The 22,579-nt window shown below is 38.7% G+C and overlaps 2 protein-coding genes across 11 annotated transcripts in view; one reads left to right on the forward strand and one right to left on the reverse strand.

The window, feature by feature from the left end:
- The first annotated feature begins 1,041 nt into the window (after window positions 1–1,041).
- On the forward strand, window positions 1,042–18,487 carry CYP51A1 (cytochrome P450 family 51 subfamily A member 1). Its single transcript, XM_082846779.1, has 10 exons — window positions 1,042–1,327; window positions 3,468–3,566; window positions 7,205–7,381; window positions 8,607–8,733; window positions 10,907–11,081; window positions 11,989–12,108; window positions 12,515–12,710; window positions 14,074–14,169; window positions 14,740–14,908; window positions 17,120–18,487. The coding sequence occupies exons 1-10, from the start codon at window positions 1,154–1,156 to the stop codon at window positions 17,296–17,298; spliced, it is 1,512 nt and encodes a 503-aa protein (XP_082702905.1). The 5' UTR covers window positions 1,042–1,153; the 3' UTR covers window positions 17,299–18,487.
- Window positions 18,488–20,346: 1,859 nt separating this feature from the next.
- AKAP9 (A-kinase anchoring protein 9) overlaps window positions 20,347–22,579 on the reverse strand; it is a gene marked incomplete at its 3' end in the record, with an annotated part of 146,319 nt that continues 144,086 nt past the window's right edge. For 7 of the 10 annotated variants that reach the window (XM_082846665.1, XM_082846662.1, XM_082846660.1 and 4 more), the window contains 2 exons: window positions 22,069–22,208; window positions 20,348–20,864 (listed from right to left, as the gene is read on the reverse strand). In XM_082846665.1, coding sequence (XP_082702791.1) covers window positions 20,830–20,864; window positions 22,069–22,208 — 175 coding nt within the window. Of the gene's footprint in view, window positions 20,865–22,024; window positions 22,209–22,579 lie in introns of those variants that run through there. The other 3 variants (XM_082846663.1, XM_082846657.1, XM_082846658.1) reach the window with 2 other exon arrangements.

Below are 22,579 nucleotides of genomic sequence, written 5' to 3' on the forward strand. Positions count from 1 at the left end.
CAGAACAGGCAATTGGCTATTAACTGCTCCTTCCCCGAGGGCCTCACAGTTCTCATTCCCTTCTCTACCCTCAATGCCTAGCACAGTACCCAGCTCTTAAGGTCGACTGAATAAAGAAATGAATCTGGTCAGGGGCTCGTGACAGTCAGCTAACAGGAGGGTTCAATTTGGCAGTCATTTTATATACACGCTTCTTTGAAACCACGGGAGTGGATGAGATCAGGTTGACTGTAGCAGGAGGACTGAACTCCCGCTTCAAAATCTTTCTGGTCCTAAACGGTCAGAATAAGGGGCGTTCTTGGGAAATGTTGCCTCCAGTAGGTCACGACGGCCTATAACATACAAATTTAGCTTGTAAAACCTGTTTCTGGAGAAGGCAGAACACCCAACAACCAAGACTCGTCACCTTTATGTCCGCACTTCAATACCTGTCAGACTGGTTTTACTTGGGGTGAGATGGGACTGACCTCGGCGTCCCAACCTTCTGTGGGTAGACGGCGTCTTTCGCAATCTCCCTTTTCGCGAATATTTGAAACTGTCTCTCCGAAGGGCCACGACGCGGACCTCGAACAGGTTCAGACGCGGTGCCTTCGCTCGCCTAGGCAGGGGGCGGTGCCCCATCTACCCGCCCCGCTGACGCGGAATAAGCCGAGATCACCTCAGCAGCACGCGGTGCAATCACAGAGCGCGCGCCGCCGCCGCCGCTACCCTCGTTCTGAGATCCTTCCGCCCGTCCCATAGCGGCGCCGTGTCCTGGCGCCTCGCACCCAGGACACACATGCTCCGGTGTCCCGCGATTCTTAGAGGGTGATCTCCTCTTAAGCCCACGTACTCTTCAGTCTCTGTACCACCCGTGCCTTAGGTGCCGCCGCCTTCTTCATGTCCTCTCTCCTGGCTTAAGGAGACCTCGGCGTTGTGGAGGTCCTTTTTAAGGGGCGCGGCCAGATCCAGGCCCCGCCCCGTTCTGTGACGCACAGGGTGGTGCGCTAGGGAGCCGGGAGTAGGGGGTGGGGCTGGATTTAGTAGGGGACCTGCGGGCCGGGGCCGCCTCCGGTCGCGTGAGCCGGTTCTTCTCCCTCCGTCGATTCGGAGGAGCCGGGGCGACCTCGGCCTCCAGCGTCTCCGGTGAACTGACGCGGGAGTGGCGGCCGGGATGGTGGTGCTGGGCTTACTGCAAGCGGGCAGGTCGGTGCTGGGGCAGGCTATGGAGCAAGTGACAGGCGGCAACCTCCTATCCATGCTACTCATTGCCTGCGCCTTCACGCTCAGCCTGGTCTACCTGCTCCGCCTCGCCGTCGGCCACCTGGCCCCACTGCCGCCTGGGGCGGTACGTGCACCCCCGGGGGTTCTGGAGGGGGACGATGCGACCAGGGCGACCGAAGGGCTAGCCGGGGTCTGGAACCGCGGTGGTGCTGGGCTGGGCAGTGGCGGCGGGCGCGCTGGGGGCTGGGGATGGGGTGGGGGAGGGTGGCAGCGGCAATGATGCTGGTGGCGCTGGCGGTCGCGACTGCCTTGACCATGCTGGGCTTGCTGCTGGGCGCCCCGATGTCGGTCGCGTTTCTGGTGGTGGCCGCGTGTCTGGTCCTGGCTGGGGTCGTGCTTGCCTCGATTGTGGTCGTAGTGCTGGCAGTGTTGGCTAAGGCAGTGGTGGCCCTAATGGCCACGGCCGGATCCGGTGGCTGCGGCCCTGGCTGTGGCGCTGAGCGTCCGGTTGGCTGTGCTGGCCGCCGCAGGGGTGTTTCGGGCCTGGTGGGGGCCCTGGTGGTGATGTTTTTGGCAGCTTCGGCCCTGCTGGCCGTCTGGTGGCCGTCATCCTGGTGGCCGTCATCCTGGTGGCTACCCTTGTGTGGTTCAGTGTCCTGTGGGCTGTGTCATTACCTCTAATGGCGATTTACATCAGTATGAAAGGAGCTATGTTCAGTCTGGTAGAGTGAGAGTGACTGGAGTGTTGTAGGGACCTTCCTATGATGCTAATAAAATACCAGATCCTCTAACTTAGCGGCTTTACTGAACACTAGCTTCATGCTTCCCTAATACATTTGATGAAGGCATCCTTAGCCAGACAAACCAAGTAGCCTTTAAAACGACCCTTTTACTGACAATGGAATATATAAACTATTGACCAAGTAGTTTTAAAAATTATTTTTGTTTGAACCATAACAGACATGAGGCAGTTTGGTTTTTTTTCCGGCAGTTTTTTTTTTCCTACATGTGGTATTTTTGAGGAAGTGTTATTTGTCTTTGGAAAGACAAAGGTAACTTTAGCGTTTTAAGATTGTTGCTGCTATTGTCCAAAAGAGTGAGTTTGTAGAGCTCCTTACTATTTGAGACCACGAAAGATATGAGGAGTATTATCCTTTTTTATCATTCCAAGTTTGATTTCCAGGAGACTTGATGTTGTAATCTGCAGGTCTCATTTTGGGGCATCTGAAGTACCTTTTACAGTGTGTGCTAAAATGTTCCTGCTAAAACTGATCTACTCTCTGTGTAGAATCAACAGATCTAGATCATTTGTTGAGAGAAGCATGAAATGTGTTCTGTTTACTGATCAGTGTAGCTTCTTAAACATTTCCCTTCTTTCCCTCACATTACTTTGTCTTTTTCCCTACCTTCTTTAGTCAAGATTTTGGGACTAAAATTGTGAGTGGTAGTAGAAATAAGTGGTGAAGAAACCATAGTTTGACTTTTCTGTTTTTTTCTACTAATGATTAGGATAGTTGCCTAGAGCCACTAATAATACTGGGCATATTCTAGAAAGTGTTCAGCATTTATAATTGCAACGCCTTGGTGTTTGTCTCGTCGTTTATCTTATACTAGGTTTTGAGTTTCTGCTCTTTTTTTTTGCGGTACGCGAGCCTCTCACTGCCGTGGGCTCTCCCGCTGCGGAGCACAGGCTCCGGATGCGCAGGCCCAGCGGCCATGGCCCACGGGCCCAGCCGCTCCGCGGCATGTGGGATCCTCCCGGACCGGGGCACGAACCCGTGTCTCCTGCATTGGCAGGTGGACTCTCAACCACTGAGCCACCAGGGAAGCCCTCTGCTCTTTTTACTATGGCTATTCTGCTAAGGTATTTGCGGTTTGTTTGTTGTTAAGTTACTTTTGGTGCTTAATCTTTTGGTAACTTTTTGTTTTGTTTTTGTTTTTGTTTTTTTTGCGGTACGCGGGCCTCTCACTGTTGTGGCCTCTCCCGTTGCAGAGCACAAGCTCCGGACACGCAGGCTCAGTGGCCACGGCTCACGGGCCCAGCTGCTCCGCAGCATGTAGGATCCTCCCAAACCGGGGCAAGAACCCGTGTCCCCTGCATCAGCAGGTGGACTCTCAACCACTGCGCCACCAGGGAAGCCCTTGGTAACTTTTTAATATTAAGGACAAGTTTCTTTTTTTTTTTTAGTCACGAAACTAAACTGAATGTTTTGTAATAGGAAATGTAAACTGGAAGGTTTTTGTTTTGTTTTGTTTTCTTGTAGAAAAGTCCACCATACATTTTCTCTCCAGTTCCATTCCTTGGACATGCTATAGCATTTGGGAAAAGTCCAGTTGAATTCCTAGAAAATGCATATGAGAAGGTAAGTCTTCCAGATCATTAGAGGAAAAGAAATGAGTGCTTTTCCAATTTTCTTTTAAACGGCAGAACATTAAAAAAACGTGTAATCTTACGCTTATTCCCAGTATAGGAAACCGATAAAATTGGAGCTGCTCTGGTTTAAGAGCTGGAGGGGCCTTGGAGACCCTTTTATGTTCTTCCATGTCCTGGGATGATCTCTGAGGAAATCTAGTTCTGGCAACTATGGTTTAAAAACCACTGGCCTCAATTTTGTATTCACTGATCATAGTTAAAATTGATACTAACTGACCCTTCTTTTTCTTAACCATGCGTCTGTGGAATATTCTAACCTGTTCTACGTGTCTTCTGTGACTTCACTTCCACTTGGGTGACCCACACAGCACTGTGGCACTTCAAATCTTTTCCCCTCTCCTCCCTGATGAGCTTTCTCATGCCATTTTAGCCATTTGCTCTACAGTGCCTCTTTGGACTTGTCACTCTTACCTGTTTTACCTCCACAGTATTAATTTAGACACCCTATTCTCAGAGCACAACTACTTCTCCTGGTTAGCCTCTCCAACTCCTTCCATTATAACCATTCTTTGACCTCATTAGATGGTCCAGTCCACTGTTCCACTTACTTTGTCCTGCTCCATCAGCCTTCGTTATGTTCCTTCTTTTTACACGTTGGGACCATGGTCTATCATTTCAGTTACACTCTCGCCAGTACCTTAAATTTCCTTGCCCCTGGCTGTTCGTTGTGCTTTACCTGGTAAAAATCCAACCTTGGAGGGAGCCTAATAGTCATTTTTCCTTCATTGTACCAGATTAGGTCCTTCTAATTTCGTGATTGCCTACCTTGAATGAACTTTGAACACTGCTCAACAACAGTCCTATTATCTTTCTGTGGTTGGCTTACTTTCCCACTCAGCACAATGACTATTCAAACCTTCACTTTTTGAAACTTCTAAATCTTCCTACCTCTCTCTATTAAAGCAGATGACTTTGTCTCCTTTGTAAAGAGAGATTAAAAACCAGTGGGAATTCCTTCACGTTCCCAATTTCAAACATACAAATCTACTTATAGCAATACATATATAAAAGAGTATTCTCTTTTCTTCCTATTACATTAATAATTCTGAAACACTTAACTTTGTGCAGTACTTAGTGCTTTATATATATTATCTCACTGAAGCTCCACAAAAATACTTTCAGGTATATCCATTTTATAGATGACAAAACTGAGAAACTGGTTATTTAATTTGTTCTTGGGCTCACTGCTAGCTAGTGACCAAGCCAGGATTAATATGTGGTCTGATACCCGAGTCTGTGCTTTTAATGATGATGTTGATACTACTAATAATAATAGAAACCACTTACATTATATTTATGATGGCCAATGCACTGTTTTCTTTTATGTATATATAATATATGATGATGAGATTATATATATATATATATATATATCATGGTATATATATCAAAAAATATATATGTATATACTTAATCTTGACAACAGTTCTGTGAAGTAGGCATTATTATCATTATTCCCATTTTATAGGTGAGGGAAACTGAAGCACAGCAATGTTAATTTCTCTGACTGTAGGACCAAGGTCACAGCTAATATGTGGAGGAGCTGGGATTTGAACCTAGGCAATCTGGCTCCAGAATCTTGTGCTCTAGCCCACTATATGCTGTCACCTTGATTTCATTACACTATTTTGCCTTCTATGGGAGATTAAACTCTCCATCCCTCTTTTGTCACAGGAACCTTCTGCTATTGTTTCTTCTCTCTATAGTTGACTTCTCTCTCAACTAGATCTTTCCCATTTTCTCTGGAAAGTTCTCAAAGGTCACCCATTTAAAAAGACCAAAACTTCTCTTGGCCACTCAGTCTCCTCTCATGTCCCTCCCCCTGTAGCGAGTTGTCTGTACTTAGTCCCTATTTCCACACGTCCTATTTACTTACTTTTTAGTCCACTCTAGTCTGTCTTTTAGCCCCTTCACTAATGAGCTCCATGTCCTAATCCAATGAACTTGATTTCTCAGCTCTATTTGTCAGTGATGACCACTCCCTCCTTAAATGTGGCTTCTCTCATTTTTTCTTCTACTTCTGTGACTACTTCTTCTCTAACTCATTTGTGGGCTCACGCCTGGCCATTTACTCTTGGGGTTCACTGAGGTTTGGTCCTTGGCCTTTATTCTTTCCTAGATGATCTTGTCTCTACCTGCAGCTTCAGTTATTAGCCAGATATAGATAACACCCAAATTAATGTCTCTGGTTCAGGTCTCTTCTCTGATCTTCAGACCTGGATATCCACCTCCCACATGATTCTTTCTTAGTTGACCAAAGGCACCTGAAATCCAACATTTTTAAAGTCTGACCCTTGATTTTTCTCTCTCCAATCCTGGTTGTCCTATTTGCTTCTCTCACCATTGTTCTCCCAGTTTTGCAATGTGCCAGAGGCCTAGGAGTCATTTGATACTTCTCCATCCATCAGTCCATTGCCAAGTCAGCAGGTTCTCTCTTCAGAATACTTCTGTATCCATCTGCTTCTGATCTCCACTGCTCCTCCATTACCTTGTCCCAAGTATTCATCATCAGGTTCCTGTAACAGGCTCACTGGTCCTCTGGCTTTCCTTTAGCTCCTGTCCCTCTCCTCTCCATACAGGAGCCAGAGGGATCTTTCTTTTAAAATATGCACAGATTAGTCTCTTTCCCATGCAGTTTAAAATCTTCCATCACATTTCATTGCTTGCAAGGATAAAACTTCCCGAATATGGCTTACAAGGCTCTGTATGTTCTCGGCCCTACCAGACTCTGCCCTCGTCTCATCCTTTCCCTCTCTTTCTCTCACCTTTAGGACCTTTGTGCATGCTCAGCCATCAGGCTAACTGCTACCATCCTTCAGGTCTCAGCTCAGGTGTCTTTTTCTCTTTGTAGTCTCCCTTTGATCATTCTCTCATTGCAGAGTTGCTTTCTGTTATGTAGTACTTCTCACATTTGCAGTTTTACATTTGTTAATGTGATTATTTGATCAAGTTGTAACTTTTTCAATAGACTAAGTTTCATAAGTCGCAGACAGTATTTTTGTTCATGATTGTATCCCCAGTGCCTACAGTCTGCAATAGTAATCAGAAAACTGCAAAGTATTTAACACAACTTGATTAACAAAAAATTAAAAATGAAATCATTCCGTGTTGGTGAGATAGTGGTAACATTGATAACTAAATAAACCTCTGGTGTCTTCATATAGCAAGTGCTGTAGGAAAGGTCATATCCTTTGGCTACTCCTGTAAATTTATCTTTAACCAAAGGGGAAAAAATCTATATTCTCAGAGATATTCATTATATAATTATCTATAATAAGTAAAAAATGGACACATCAACCATAGTGAAAGAACAGTTAACATATGATGTCTGTGTAAAAGATAGAAAATATTTTCAACATAAATAGTGAAAAAAGCAGAGTAGAAAGTTTTATTTATATTTTATTTGCAACTGAATGAATATAATTTGGACAAAGACTGGGGGAAGAATTGTATTAAGGTTTATGCATGTTTTAATTTTCAGCAATGTATTATTTTGTTATTTAAGATGAGTGTCTTAGCACTGCAGATTTTTTGGTAACATCACTATGGGTACTTTTCTCACTTTAGTATGGACCTGTATTTAGTTTTACCATGGTGGGCAAGACGTTTACCTACCTTCTGGGGAGTGATGCTGCTGCACTGCTTTTTAATAGTAAAAATGAAGACTTGAATGCAGAAGATGTCTACAGTCGTCTGACAACACCTGTGTTTGGGAAGGGAGTTGCCTATGATGTGCCTAATCCAGTAGGTGACACTGTTATCTTGAAGAAAGACAATTCTATACTATAATATTTATAGCTAGTAGTATAAATTATATATCTAAAGTATAGAAGCAATTTATTCTTTGACTCAAAAATCTGAAGAATCATGAGACAGTTAAAAGAAGGAAAACCATGGGTAGCTGACAAAGAATGGGTATTTTGTCTTATAGTTGCTGGCATGGACTAAGCAGTTTTAAAGGGCTTCCTGTACAAAGAAATAGAATCAATGAGAACTTAGCGTATTAGGATTTGATTTGAGCAAGTAAGAAGAAAAATCCCATTATTTCATCAGGAGGGCCTCCTACCTTCCTACTCCCACCTGAAATTTTAGCATAAGAGCTCTTTTGAGCTAGAGATTGTTGGCTTTAGAAGTTTGTGTGATTTCTTTCCTCCCCCAAAGTCAAATATTAAAGTGCTGCAATTTGATGTAAAATGCAAATCAGATAATTAGCCCAATTACTAGGTGTGGGCTCTGGCTGTGAACGTACCATGCATTACCCGATACCCTAGTATAGCAGGTAAGAATTGACATTGAGTGTTGCTTCTGGGGATTGAGGAGGTGTGGGCGAATGAATAGCTGTCCTCAAGACCAAAAGCAAGAGCCTTGGGCAATCCCTCTGGTTGGATATATCTATTCATTTTCCACACAGCTTATCAGATTCTTAAAATAGAACTGCCCCAAAGGGCTAAAAACATTCTTTGTCTTAGTGTGAATTTATTCCGACTGTATTACATTTTAATTAAACTTTTGGAAGATAGCATAAGTGAGGAATGGTATTTGTTTGGGAATAGATGGGAGAATATGTGAAGGAGGATAAAAATATTAGCAAAACGTAATGGACTTTTGGGGAGATTGTGTTGGCATATGGGTTGGGTTGAAAGACTAGAATATAACAGAATAGGACTAGTGAGCCATGGAATCAGGAGTGGGGAAAGCGTTATCTATAGAAAGGAAGGCAGGAAGTGGGATTCCTAATTTATCATTTGTCTTGGGCCTGCGTAGCAAGTGTCTTCTACGTGTTACTTCAGATATATGCATAGATGCTCTAAATTTCCCATATCTGGTGTGTAGTTAAGAAAATTATTTTTATTTTCAATTTTTCAGAAGATTGTTTTCTTTGAGTGTTAAAGAGTTATAATAACCCAAATGAATCTTATGATAAAACAAAATTGTGTTTTAATTCTTATATACCCTTAATATTTTGAAGGTTTTCTTGGAGCAGAAGAAAATGTTAAAAAGTGGTCTTAACATAGCCCACTTTAGACAGCATGTTTCTATAATTGAAAAAGAAACAAAGGAGTACTTTCAAAGTTGGGGAGAAAGTGGAGAAAAAAGTAAGCAAAATGTTTTGGTTTTGCATTTGTCCTAATACGGCTACTTTTCTGTGACTAGAAATCTTAAGAGTGCGTGTGGGGCTTCCCTGGTGGCGCAGTGGTTGAGTCCGCCTGCCGATGCAGGGGACGCGGGTTCGTGCCGCGGTCTGGAAAGATCCCACATGCCGTGGAGCGGCTGGGCCCGTGAGCCATGGCCACTGAGCCTGCGCGTCCGGAGCCTGTGCTCCGCACCGGGAGAGGCCGCAACAGTGAGAGGCCCGCGTACCGCAAAAAAAAAAAAAGAAACAGAAGAGTGACGAGTGTGTGTGTGTGTGTGTGTGTGTGTGTGTGTAAAAAGCAAACTACACCATATGTAAAACCACCTTAGATTTAATGAAATGAACATGTTATGATTACCGTGGAGTTAAAACACCCGAGAGGAAGTGATTACACTAAGTCCCCTACATACGAACCTTCAAGTTGCGAACTTTCAAAGATGCGATTGTGCGCCGTATGCCAGCTGTTGTACTGTACTACTGTACTTTTCAAGGTACTGTACTGTAAGATTAAAAATGTTTTATTTTTTGTGTTTGTTTTTTATGTATTATTTGTGTGAAAAGTATTATAAACCTATTACAGTACAGTACTATATCGTGGATTGTGTTAGTTGGGTACCTAGGCTAATTTTGTTGGACTTACGGACAAATTGGACTAACGAATACACCCTTGGAACAGAAGTTGTTCATATGTAGGGGACTTACTGTATTGCTGCTCATTTAGCAAAACCTTAAAATGGGTTAATTAATGTGTGTATTATTTAGCTCATTTATGTGAATAATATAAAAATGATTCATAATTGAATTTTGAAATAAACTGAATGTAAAACTTACATTCAAGGTCATTTTAATATAATAAATAAAATAAAAATTTTTGAACTCCCAATGGGCAAGTAGAAGTCTAAATGACTTAATTATATATGTATTACGTTATTTTTCTCCTATTGTATGGGAATGATTTATTCCAAGAAAAAAGTAAATTTAAATACATAAGCTTACTGTACCACCAAAAGTGTGATTTTAGCTGTTCCCAATAGAAATCTTTAAAAAATGTATGCTTTCTCGCATTATATAGGGAGTATATTGAATGTAACTTAAAATTCTTTGGATTCTGTGAATCCAGTTTTTATATTGGACTGCAGTAATTGTTGCCTTCAGAGACAATTGTCATACTCATAGCAGGAAGCAACATCTGCCTACAGGGCAGTAAGACCTCTGTGTAGGTCACCACATTCTGGGTCTGGTCTTCAGCTTCTATAAAAGGTCCAGAACCTGGTTTTATTTAATATACCTAAAGTTCATGGGACATATTTCCTATTCTACAAGAAGCTGATGCATGAACTAGAACTCCAACTGAATAAATACAAGTGAGATATAATTATGGTACCAAGAACCCCAGAATATTTGCTGAACTTCTCTTTTTTGGCAATCTAATTAGAAAGCCAAATGATAACTGGAAGTTCGTTTGGTGAACATGGAATTAAAGAACAGGATATTGATTGGGTAATTGTTAGGACTTTTAAAGTGTCACCCAGATGTGCTTGCCTGATGCATCTGTCTCTAATGTTTGGATATACAAGTTGGTGGTTACAGTTTTCTCTTATGTATAGTCAAGACCAGTTTTTTTCTGACCTTTGAGTTTCTCACTTTTCAGTTTTTTTCCCACTTTTGACCTGGGGAATAATCCATTCTTCAGCCTTTGGACTGCTATTTCTTGGAAAGCACCTTATTATTGTCCCCATATGCACTAAATAACCTTTTTACTGCCTTTATTATACTGTGATCTGGAACTCAGATAACCACATTCATTTTTTTTTTTTAACCACATTCATTTCTATCTTCATTTCACCTTTTCAAGATTAAGGGCTCATGAGTATGAGTGAGGTTTTAGATACCTTTGTGGCATCTATTTTGGCTGTCCAGAGAGCTGGGGTGCCTCCCATCATTTGGTTTCTTGCCTCTCTTTGTTGTAGCCACATATTTATAGGCTTTTTTTGATGGTATGAATAGGATCTTGTTGGTTCCTGAGTTAAGTTTTTATTCTCATTTCCTTCACAGTACTTTTATATCTCTAAGAAAACAGAACATTGTAAAAGAATTTTTGGCAAAAGTAATGGGAATGATCTTTTCCCCTCTAGATTTGTTTGAAGCTCTTTCTGAGCTCATAATTTTGACAGCTAGCCATTGTTTACATGGAAAGGAAATCAGAAGTCAACTCAATGAGAAGGTGGCACAACTGTATGCAGATTTGGATGGAGGTTTTAGCCACGCAGCCTGGCTCTTGCCAGGCTGGCTCCCTTTGCCTAGTTTCAGGTATGGATAAAGAAACAATACTTGGTCATTTCACTTTGTTTAATTACTGTAGTGTTGGTTGGCTTTGTATTGACAAAGATAAAAATTAAATATAAAACAAATTGGGGGAGATTATAAGCCTCCATTCTTCTGTAAGCATTCAATATTTCTTTACACAGTGAGCTTATTTAAGTTTCAGTTAATCAGAAAGGTAATTTGTTGTCTATCTGTTCCGATATTTTAAAACCTACTTATCTCACATATTCCTTGTATGCAGGAGGGTTTCTCAACTCTACCTAAAAGTGATACAGCCCTTCTAAGCACTTGTTTGAAAGTATTTGACTAATTTGTAGTATATTGTGAAGTTTGTTTTGAAGTATTAGTACCTTTCTTTAATTTTCTGTCTCCTTGACAGCTCTATTGTTATCTCCTTAAAAGCAAGGATGTCTGTGATACAGAGAAACATTGCTCATAGGACTTGACAAGTAGCTTAGTGTCTTGCATATTAGTAGTCTCTCTGTGCCTTTGTTGATTCATTTCTGTTCAGGTGAAAAATGGGGATTTATTCTAATGCTAAATCCTGCAGAAGAACCAGAGTGACTCTGTCTGCTTCAAGAATTAATTTGGTTAAAATTGGAATTTCATGTTAATGTAAAAGAGTATTCTGCTTTCTCTTAAACTGGAAAATGGTTATAACGGAATAATCATTTGAGTCTTATTTTAGACTTTTAGTTAGAACACAGGTAGTGTGTAAAGAATCAGGGATATGTATGTTAAAACACATTTCCTGCCCTTAAGGACCTTAGAAATCCCTAACAATTTAAGATTTTCATGGCTTCTTTTTTTTCTCTTGGTTCTGAGTTTTGTCAGTTTGATACCTGAAAGTATTACCTTATTTTTTAAAGTCATTTTCATGTTTGAATTACAGACGCAGGGACAGAGCTCATCGAGAGATCAAGAATATTTTCTATAAGGCAATCCAGAAACGCAGAGAATCAGGAGAAAAAATTGATGACATTCTCCAAACTTTACTAGATTCTACTTACAAGTAAGAGCTCTTCAGATCACATATTAAACTGAAGCAGGAAATTTTTTACACATTAAAACATAGTTAAATAATATGTACATTTAAAAAGTAATAATGCTGGCAAAATTAGTAGCTATGACCTTTGAACTTTTTAAATGGATGAAACATAAATTACTGGGATCCTGTGCCTTACTGGAATCCCAGTACTGTGCATGGTGAAAAGTTTGCTAGTAAACCTCAATGAAGTCTTTTGTAACCAGTATCATATTTTCTATTGGTCTCTTTTCCCTAAAGGAAAAAAAAAAAAGCTGACTTGTGATGGGCAAATGCAAGAGAAAAATTAATTCATTTTGACCCTTTATATAAAGGTTGAGACATGAAATGTGTCTGCCAAATGTTAAATTTGTGTATGCGGTCCATTCTTTAGGGATGGGCATCCTTTGACAGATGATGAAGTAGCAGGCATGCTTATTGGATTGCTCTTGGCGGGGCAGCATACATCCTCAACTACCAGCGCCTGGATGGGCTTCTTTTTGGCCAGAGACAAAACACTTCAAGAAAAATGTTACTTAGAACAGAAAACAGTCTGTGGAGAGAATCTGCCTCCCTTAACTTATGACCAGGTTTGTTGGATTTTCAGTTTCATTGCTGCCTATGACACTGAGTATGTGTGGCTAATTTTTAAAGGGGACAATTTGGGATTTTCTATATACTATAGATTAAATTGATTAGATTCTTTATTTTTAGAAAATTCCCCATAGCCTTCCCTGAAATGTCCTAATGCTGGATCCAGTTTCCTAGTATTCTTTTGAGGATTTTTGCATCTGTATTCATAAAGGATAGTGGTCTGTAGTTTTATTGTTATGTCTTTGACAGGTTTTGGTATCAGAGTATTACTGGTCTCAGAGAATGCGTTTGGAAGCATTTTCTCTTCTTTTACTTTTTGGAAGACTTTGTGAAGGATTGGTGTTATTTCTTTCTTAAGTGTCTGGTAGAATTCACCAGTGAAGCCATCTATGTCTGTGCTTTCTTTGTGGGAAGTTTTTTGATTACCAATTCAATGTCTTCACTTGTTACAGGTCTATTCATATATTCTGTTTCTTTTTAAGTCAGTTTTGGCAGTTTGTGTCTTTCTAGGAATTTGTCTATTTCATCTAGGTTGCCTAATTTGTTAGCATACAATTGTTAACGTATTCTCTTAGCATCCTTTTTATTTCTATTAGGTCAATAGTGATGTCTCTTCTTTCATTCCTGATTTTAGTAACTTTTAAAGTGATAGCTTAATTGATACATAATTCAGATAGTATAAAATCTACCCACTTAAAGTATACAATTCACTGGTTTTTAAAATATATTCAGAATTGTGAAACCATCATCACAATTTCATTTTAGAGTATTTACATCACTTCCAAAAGAGAGCCAGTACCCATTAGCAGTCATATTTCATTTCCCCTGCCCCTGGCAACCACTAATCTACTTTTTGTCTCTATGGATTTGCCTATTCTGTACATTTCATATGAATGGAATCATACAATATGTGGCCTTTTGTGACTGGCTTCTTTCACTTAGCATGTTTTCAAGGTTAATCCATGTTGTAGCATGTATCAGTACTTCAGTCTGTTTTATTGCCAAGTAATATTCCATCGTATGGCTGTACCACATTTATTTATCTCTTCATCAGTTGATCGACATTTGGGTTGTCTGCACCCTCTGGCTACTGTGAATAACACTGCTCTAAACATTTGTGTATAGGTTTCGAAAAAGCTGACATTGATGATTTTTGCTAATGTTTTCATTTTTTACATGAGTGAATTTTTGAAAGTCCTTACCATGCCATTCTTCGGAGTGATCTGTTATCTTGCCTTCTTTTTCTTTACTGACCATGGACAAAAATAAGACAAGATATTCCCAGTTACCCTGAACTTGTTTGTCCTGTTGAAGTATGTTAAGTATTTGTAAAACTTGGGAAATTTTTTCTCTTTTTAGCTCAAGGACCTAAATTTTCTTGATCGCTGCATAAAAGAAACATTAAGACTTCGACCTCCTATAATGACCATGATGAGAATGGCCAAAACTCCTCAGGTGAGTCTTCTGGCTAGATCTTTTCCTCTGTGCCCCCAGTTGTTATTTATCAAGAAGAAATATCATAATATCAAAGAGAATTTTTTAAATTAAAAAAGAATAATCACTTCTACATAATTTTCAGTTTTACATATTTTAAATGTATAAATATTTTTACATAATTGCAGACAGTATACATGCTCATCTGTTCTCCCTACATTTTAATTTAACAATTAGGGTTTTTTAAAATGGAAGTATATTTTTTTCTTGGTTTTTAAAATAACATATGTGTTGTTGTAAAAAATTGTAACAGTGTGGAAGTGTGTAAATTGGATTGTGAAAGGTTCCTTGAAATCCCACCCCTACCCCCAAGGCATTATCACTTTTTAAAATTTGTGTATATACTTCCAGCCCAATGTGTGTTATTTGGAAATCATCTTGAGTTAAAATAATTTTTAACTGGCCTATCATGTAGCCAGTTTAAAAATATATGTATATTTCATGTATATTAATGCTTTGTTACACAATGGTCTGATTATTTGTTAGAATATTTTTAAATTATCTAGTGAAATGTGTTGCTTTCATTTGTAGACTGTGGCAGGGTATACCATTCCTCCAGGACATCAGGTGTGTGTTTCTCCCACTGTCAATCAAAGACTTAAAGACTCATGGGTAGAACGTCTGGACTTTAATCCTGATCGCTACTTACAGGACAATCCAGCATCAGGAGAGAAATTTGCTTATGTGCCATTTGGAGCTGGTAAGATGATTACATTTGACACTTGAAATGTTTGTTCTGATAACATATTTGTGCCTGTCAGAATAATCCATGTGAAGTTTATTTACAAATATCTTTCCCTTTCCTCATAGGGACATTCCTGCAAACATCTGTAGGAGTGTAATCTTTGCAGGTTGGAAAAAATATTTCATTTGTACTAAAGGAAATAGTTCTGTGAATCCTTACAATGTTCTATTACCTTCTAACCTATCTAGTTTTATCAGTTCTAATCTTTATAGTCCACCCTGTTTTCCCTTATCATAGTATTTAAAGCTCCTTGTGAATTCTGTTTTAAAGAACCATTGGAGTTAGCACACCATTTGGGCAATTATTTCAGGCTAAATATGATGAGACAATCAGCATTTCAGAAAAGAGCAATGGCATGGAAGCTTTTCTGGATTGTTAGTGAACTTTTTGGTTCTCTGCCTATATATCCTGATGATAAGATGGTCTTTAAATTTGGGCAGGTTGTGCATAGGTATGCAAACCTCTGCATTTCAATTAAGATCCTAAAATGACACAGGCAGACTCTCGTTCCTCCAATAATTTCTCCATTCACTGGTACTTTGTACAGATTATATTCTATGAATTATTTGTTTTTCCAAAGGGATCATTTAAGTGACATGACATTTTTGTCATTGGTCACACCTTTTCCATATGTAAACGAAAGTATAAAGTCCTTTGGGAACTTCAGATCTTAATAACTATTTAGTAAAGAAATTCAATAACGGTATATGATATAAATATCAATAAAAGTCATAGATTGTTCAAGTAGTTGGAAGGGGCATTAGTTCTCCAGCCCAAATTCTGCCCCATTTCTAACCTGACAATTATCTGGCTTTTATCTGGGGTTAGTGCACTCCCCATTGGTTAACAGCTTAGTCCCACAAGACTGTCCCTCACCACTTTAGATGCCAATTACAAGTCCAGGTTGGCACCTGTTTTTCTGACCAACTGGCTATAAATTCGAGGTTCTCTAGATCCCCTCCTTGGGGTTCCATAATTTGTTAGAATGGCTCACAGAACTTAGAAAACTTTATTTACTAGACTACTGGTTTACTATAAAAGTATATAACTCAGGAACAGCGTGATTGAAGAGAAGCATAGAGCAAAGTAGAAGGAAGGGGTACCCAGCTGCCAAGCCCTCTGTGGGTATGCCACCCTCCCAGCACCTCCACATGTTTACTATCCTCGAAGCTCTCTGAACACTGTCCCCTGTCCTGTCCCTTCCCTGTACTTCTGTGGGGATTTTGTGGAGGCTTCATTACATAGGCACGATTGATTAAATCGCTGGTCATTGGTGATTAATTCAACCACCAGACCCTCTCTCTCCTGGAAGCTGGGGGGTATTGCTGAAAGTTCCAACCCTCTAATCACGTGGTTGGTTCCCCTGGCAGTCACCTCATTAGCAAACTCAACTGTGGTTGAGAGGGGCTTGTTACGAATAACAAAAGGCTCTTTTCCTCTTTGACCTTTATTGCTCTTTTCACTTAAGAAATTCCACAGGTTTGAGGAGCTCTGTGCCAAGATGGAAGACTAAATAAGTATTTCTTATTGCAATCCACATTATCACAGTTGCCATACCTTAGTATTAAAGTCAGATTTGAAGTCAGTTTTAAGTCCTGCAACTTGGTTCGTCTTGTTAAGGATCGCTTTGGATATCTTAGTCCTTTGCATTTCTGTATGCATTTTATAATCAGCTTGTCAGTTTTTACACGTATATGACCTTTTAAATTTTGATGTGTTGCTATTTTTGGTTTACTAAATTTCTTTTTCTTCCATTATCATTTGTAATGACATTTAAAGTTTTGATTGGAAGGTTCATATTAACTTTTGACTATGGCTCTCTTGGGACAGAAGTTAAGAATATTCTAGTATATTTCCAAACTAGATTATCATCGTATGTTTCAAACCTTACTTATTTTTAACCTAGATAGATGTTAGGTTTCAAATAAACAATTGGAAAAATGAGTGTATAATTACCCATGTGCTGTTTCCCCTAATAACAGACATTAAAAATCTCTTGGGATTTTTATTATTTACATTCTTTTGAAAAGAATATGTCATCTTTTTACTATATATCTGTATATCTGCTATTCACCTTAACTGTAGATAAACAAATTTTATCATTCCAGGCTCAAAGACATGAGAAAGAATTTCAGCTGACTGTTATGGAAATGTTTTCTCTTACAGGGCGTCATCGTTGTATTGGGGAGAATTTTGCTTATGTTCAAATCAAGACAATTTGGTCCACTATGCTTCGTTTATATGAATTTGATCTCATTGATGGATATTTTCCCACTGTAAATTATACAACAATGATTCACACTCCTGAAAACCCAGTTATCCGATACAAACGAAGATCAAAATGAAAAAGGCAGCAAGGAACTAAAATGTGAAACATCACTGTAAACTGCAAAAGCATTGAAGAGAATGAAGTTTACGAAACAACTCCCAGTGTACTTTTCTTTGAGTGTGTAATTTTAAAAGACAGCCAACTTAACTTACGGTTTTTATATTTTAACTGAATGGTTCCATCAAATCCAATGGCATTTCAGAAATTTCCCAATAGTCTTATGATGGATAAAGGAAAACTGTAAGTTTCTATATAGTTGGTTTCCTTTCCTTTAAGGAAATCAGGCTCATTAGTTTGGGGGGGATCTTTGGTAATTGGCAGATTCTAAGTAACACAATTTCCAGGTATTAATTTTAAGAGCATACATAGCTCTTGGCAAGTAAGTTCAGAGTGTTCAACTCTTGTACTAGATCTGCAAGTATAAAAGCCCAGTGAAATACTTGGAAGCCTTAGATTTGTTGGGCAATGTATGTATGTATGTATGTATGTGTAAGGATGGGTGGGTAGGGAATAAACTCCCCTTTAAAGCCTTGGATAAAAGAGAATCCTATTGTTTTGGTATGATGATATTTAGCAATGATGGAGCTATATTGTAGGAAAATATATTTGAAATAACTGGAAGCACTGTCTGTAGGAAATTGAGATCTATGACAATGACTAATTGTTTTTCCTAAAAAATAATTAATATGAAAGACTGCTTGTGTAACTTGATCTAATTACTAAATATTACATATTTATCTGTTTGATAAATTTGTATCTGGTTCCACATAGTTGCATCTGTGTGGAATTCCAAAATGAAGTCCTTGAGGGATAAGTTTTGTTCTCTTTGGCTCAAGGTGGTTCCTGCTTCCTCTCCAGAATCTAATTAGGGATGTTTGTTACTAGTTCTGTTAGTTTAGGTTAACAGGCTTTTTATTTTTTCTTTTTAAATACAAAATCTGAGATCAGGGAATCTGGCTTTAAGATAAGGGTAATACGAAGCAGGGGTCTTGGGAGTGTATCACTGGTCAAATTCTGTGAAGCCTGAGTTCAAGAATCAACTCAAATTATAACTGGAGACGTAACTATATGATACCTGTAACTTAACCACGTACTTTCTTATTACTAGATGAGGTAAACATACTTTCCCCTATGTGTATTACAGTTCTGTTTAAAAGGCTGGAAGACTCATGTTAAACTCTATTTGTGAAGCTAAAATCTGTGTTGTTGAGTTTTTCACATTAAAATTATCTTTGAGAGTACAGTCTGCATTCACAAATTGTAAAGTGTGTGGTTCAATGAGTGGAATTTAGGATCTAGGAACTTGGATGGGAAAAAAGTTCCATCTTTATTTGTACTTATTTCAAACTGTAATTTAATATTTTCTTTATTTATTTTTCTTTATTTATGAATTTAGTCAACAAACCACACTAGTATTAGCAGTACTCATGATTTTGCAAACAGAAATCACAGATACTTTTCATATCCCATTATAGATGTTGCAGATCTCTTGAAATATCTTTAACTTTTATCACTACTTTGACATTATGGTATTATAGTTATTAGATCTGCTAGATCTTATTTCTTTACTCATCACAAAAATTTTTTTAAAGTTTGACTATTTCTATATACTTGGTTTCCTTTGCAATACTGTATATTTTATGTCTTTAAAAGCATTATTCTGAGAAGGGATCCATAGTTTCACAAGATTGCTAGAGAGGTTCATGGCACACAAAAAAGTTAAAACTCTGGTAAGGCTGGTCCATGTTTAGTGAATAGTTTTAAGAAGACTGAAAAAGATTTAGTTTTTAACCACAGACCAATTATTGAGAAGCATTAACAAGTTTGACTGCAGAGGCCTAATGTCATAAGGACGGTGATGGTCAAATGATGGGAGTGAAATAATAAGATTGATCAGAGCACTTGTTTATCTGCTCTTTTCTCCATTCTCTCTTAAGAGTAGAATTGCCTTGAATGGAAAGCTATGTTTAGCTAAAAACGGTTTTACCCACAACCTCCCCTCTTCAACTGTTTTAGAATACATTTGTAACTTCTAGAACTCCTTATTGGAACCCAGCTGCTAATATGGAAAATTTAGGTAATTTGAAATTTCCAAGAGTGTAGATTGCCTGTTTGTGTTGGTGTAAATCATAGAATATCTAATGGTAAGATAAAATCCTCTGGAAATAAATATCAAATACTGATGGCCATGTTATCAGGAGGACTCTAGTTAAGAAATAACATTGAGATCCATATTATCTCTGTGAAAGCATCTCACTCTGAATTTGGATTGGACAGCAGGAATACTGCTTAATTCTGCTGCATTGTGGTTAATAAAATTTAAGATTCTGTATTATCTTAGTGGGCATGGCTTTGTGAGGACACACCTTTGGATATAAGTAACCTTAAACATAATAGGGCAAATATGGATTAATCATGAAAATACTCATTTGGCTTCTAAAAAACACTATATGTAGACTTAAAGTTGATAAAAAAGGCACATGGAAAAATTCTTTCTCCGTGTAGGGAAAGAAAAAACCCAATAGTAGCTAATTCTAAAATTAGGACAACTTTCTGAATCTCTAAATGCTACATACTTGAGATATATAATAAGGTGATACATACTACTGTAGGCTGAATGTCTGTATCTCCCCAGATTCGTATGTTGAAACCTAATCCCCAATTTGTTGGTATTTGTTAGTGGGGCCTTTGGGAGGTGATTAGGTCATGGCGGCAGAGCTCTCACGAATGGGATTAGTGCCCTTATAAAAGAGACCTTGGAGAGGCCCCTTGCCCCTCTGCCACGTGAGGACACAGTGAGAATATGGCAGTCTACAAAATCAGGAAATGGGCTCTCACCAGACATCAAATTTGCTGGCGCTTTGATCTTGGACTTGCTAGCCTCCAGAACTAGAAATAAATAGAAAAGAAACAAATTTCTATTGTTTTTATAAGCCACCCAGGCTATGGTATTTTGTTATAGCAGCCCGAACATACTAAGACATGCACCAAGAACTATGGCTCGTTAAAAGTGAAGAAGGTTCAAATACAGTGTAGTTAAAATGGTGAAGTCATTTTTATTTCAGTACTTGACAAAATATCCCATAAAATTCAAAACTTCTACCATTATACAAAAATAAGTCTCTACAAGTGATATTATCTGTCTTCATCACCAGTAGCAAATATATTAGGCAGAAACATATAACTTCAGTAGCCTTATAAGAAAAGTGCAGGACACCTCAAGCTACACATTCAACAGTAACATAATGCCAAAAGTTTAATCTTTTCACCCATTTGATAAATACACAAGGTTTATAATTTAATCATTTAAATTAGCATTCCACAAATATACATGTAATTTAATGATTATTGTGCATGAATACATACACAATGCTTATATGTACAAATTCCAGTTTGTTTTCATGTGCTGGCAAGGGATTTGTATACAATCATAAGCTGTGTTCAGATTGGTCCCATTGAATATCCACAATACAAAAGCACAAAAGAACCACTGATTTACAAAAGGGAATTTGTTTAAAATCACTTCGATTCATGATGTTTCAAAGGATTATCTTCTCATGCCAGCATGAAACTGAGTTGAACCTATAAGACAGGAACAGGATAATTCAATGATTTCAAATTAGATTGTGACTTATATCAGACTAGTTCATGATGGGCAGAAGATTATTACCCATCATTTTTTTTTAAATGCTTTGTTTTCCTCTAAAAAAGTCTTATTCAGACCTGAACTGATTTTTTTAAAAGGGATTTTTAATATATATTTAAAAGCCATTGTGGCTGGCTCCATAGCAATGCTAAGTGAGATTAATTTTAAGATTCTCTGTAAAGTGCCCTGCAGGTTCAATGTTCTATACCTCTTGAAATATCTTTTGGTCTTCAAAATCTGGGTCTTGTGAAATTTAGATGCTCAAACCAACAAAGCCCAGCTATGATAATAAAAGTTTTCTACAACTACAAGTTTCTTGGGTTAGGTGATTTCTTGTATGAAGAGATAAACTACTAACTTAAATAACTGGTTATTAGTCCTATCTATTTTGTGGGAATAGTAGGAGAAAAGGGTCTCTAATAATAGTAACATATATATATATATATATATATAGAGAGAGAGAGAGAGAGAGAGAGAGAGAGAGAGGGAGAGAGAGAGAGGGAGAGAGAGAGACTTAAAGCTCATTAAATTAAAATGATTCAGAATCTTTGAATTGGAGTGAACTGAAGAGAGACGGGAAAAGAGATTTTTCTCACAATAAACAAGGAAGGGAATCCACTTCTACTAATAATGAAATTTTTCTGCGTGTGTTTTTGAGCAGAGAAAAATAAAACGTCATTCTTACAGTCTTTTGAATGGGATGGGTTCCTTGGATCATACGTAAGAGTACAAGGTCTTAGTAGAGATAATGGCTGCAGTCAGTGCTTAAAGTACTTGCGTCCTCCTCTCATCTCGCTATCCCTTATTTGCATGCCTCACGATGTATTACTTAGGAACAAGTTCTCTAGCAGACTGTGTAAGCTTCAGAGTACTTTGCACATTGGTACTCGTCGTGCATTTCCCCTACCCTAATCAATCTTTTCAATGAGATGAGCAGGAATTTTGGGGGGCTGAGAATGGGATCCAGGGTGATAAATCATGTTTTGTCTTAAATTCCTAAAGCCTAGCCTGGTAACTCAGGCACTGAACTGTAAGATTTGATTATCCTAATGAGGAAGGTCAAGGAATTTCAGAAAGAGAAAGTGTTCCGGGTCTATCAAGCACTATGGTGCTGCCAATACTTGGTTAACCTGAGGGTACCTGACTGTACAGTTCCAAGTCGTCTCTGCAGTGCCTCTAGCCGAGTGATATAATCTGTCAGGGCTCTGTCAGGATCATAATTCTGAAGCTGAGAACATGCTAAGGAACCAGGATTTAAATCAGCTGGAGGACCTGGGTACCTATGAGATTAAAAATACAAACATGAATCCCAATTATCCAGAAACAATACAAGTAACTCAGCCTACCACCACCCTGCCCTCAAAAGGTAGACCACTTGTACACTGCTCAATCTATATACCCCATACTACTGAGTCTGAATCATGTGGAAAGGAAAAAACTCTTCGATAAATTCAAAGCAGCTACTAAGTCATCAAAAGAATGTCCATCCAGTACACTGCCTGTCGCAGAGGCCATCAATAAAGGCTGCATATGTATAAATGCATCTTGCCCTGCAAACTTTAGAGGTGTTTTCAGAATTCCAGACTCTCAATTTTAGTTAATACCTTTCTCAATGTCTAGCCACAGCATACATACTAAATAACACTTGATC

The sequence above is a fragment of the Leucopleurus acutus genome (genome assembly GCF_964270905.1).
Source record: "Leucopleurus acutus genome assembly, chromosome: 9".
Taxonomy (NCBI): Eukaryota; Metazoa; Chordata; class Mammalia; order Artiodactyla; family Delphinidae; genus Leucopleurus; species Leucopleurus acutus.

Coding starts and splice junctions, on each gene's coding strand:
- CYP51A1 (XM_082846779.1), top strand. CDS start 1,154: ATGGTGGTGCTGGGCTTACTGCAAGCGGGCAGGTCGGTGCTGGGGCAG. Junction 14,170..14,739: donor GAATGGCCAAAACTCCTCAG/GTGAGTCTTCTG, acceptor TTTCATTTGTAG/ACTGTGGCAGGGTATACCAT. Junction 14,909..17,119: donor TTATGTGCCATTTGGAGCTG/GTAAGATGATTA, acceptor TTTCTCTTACAG/GGCGTCATCGTTGTATTGGG.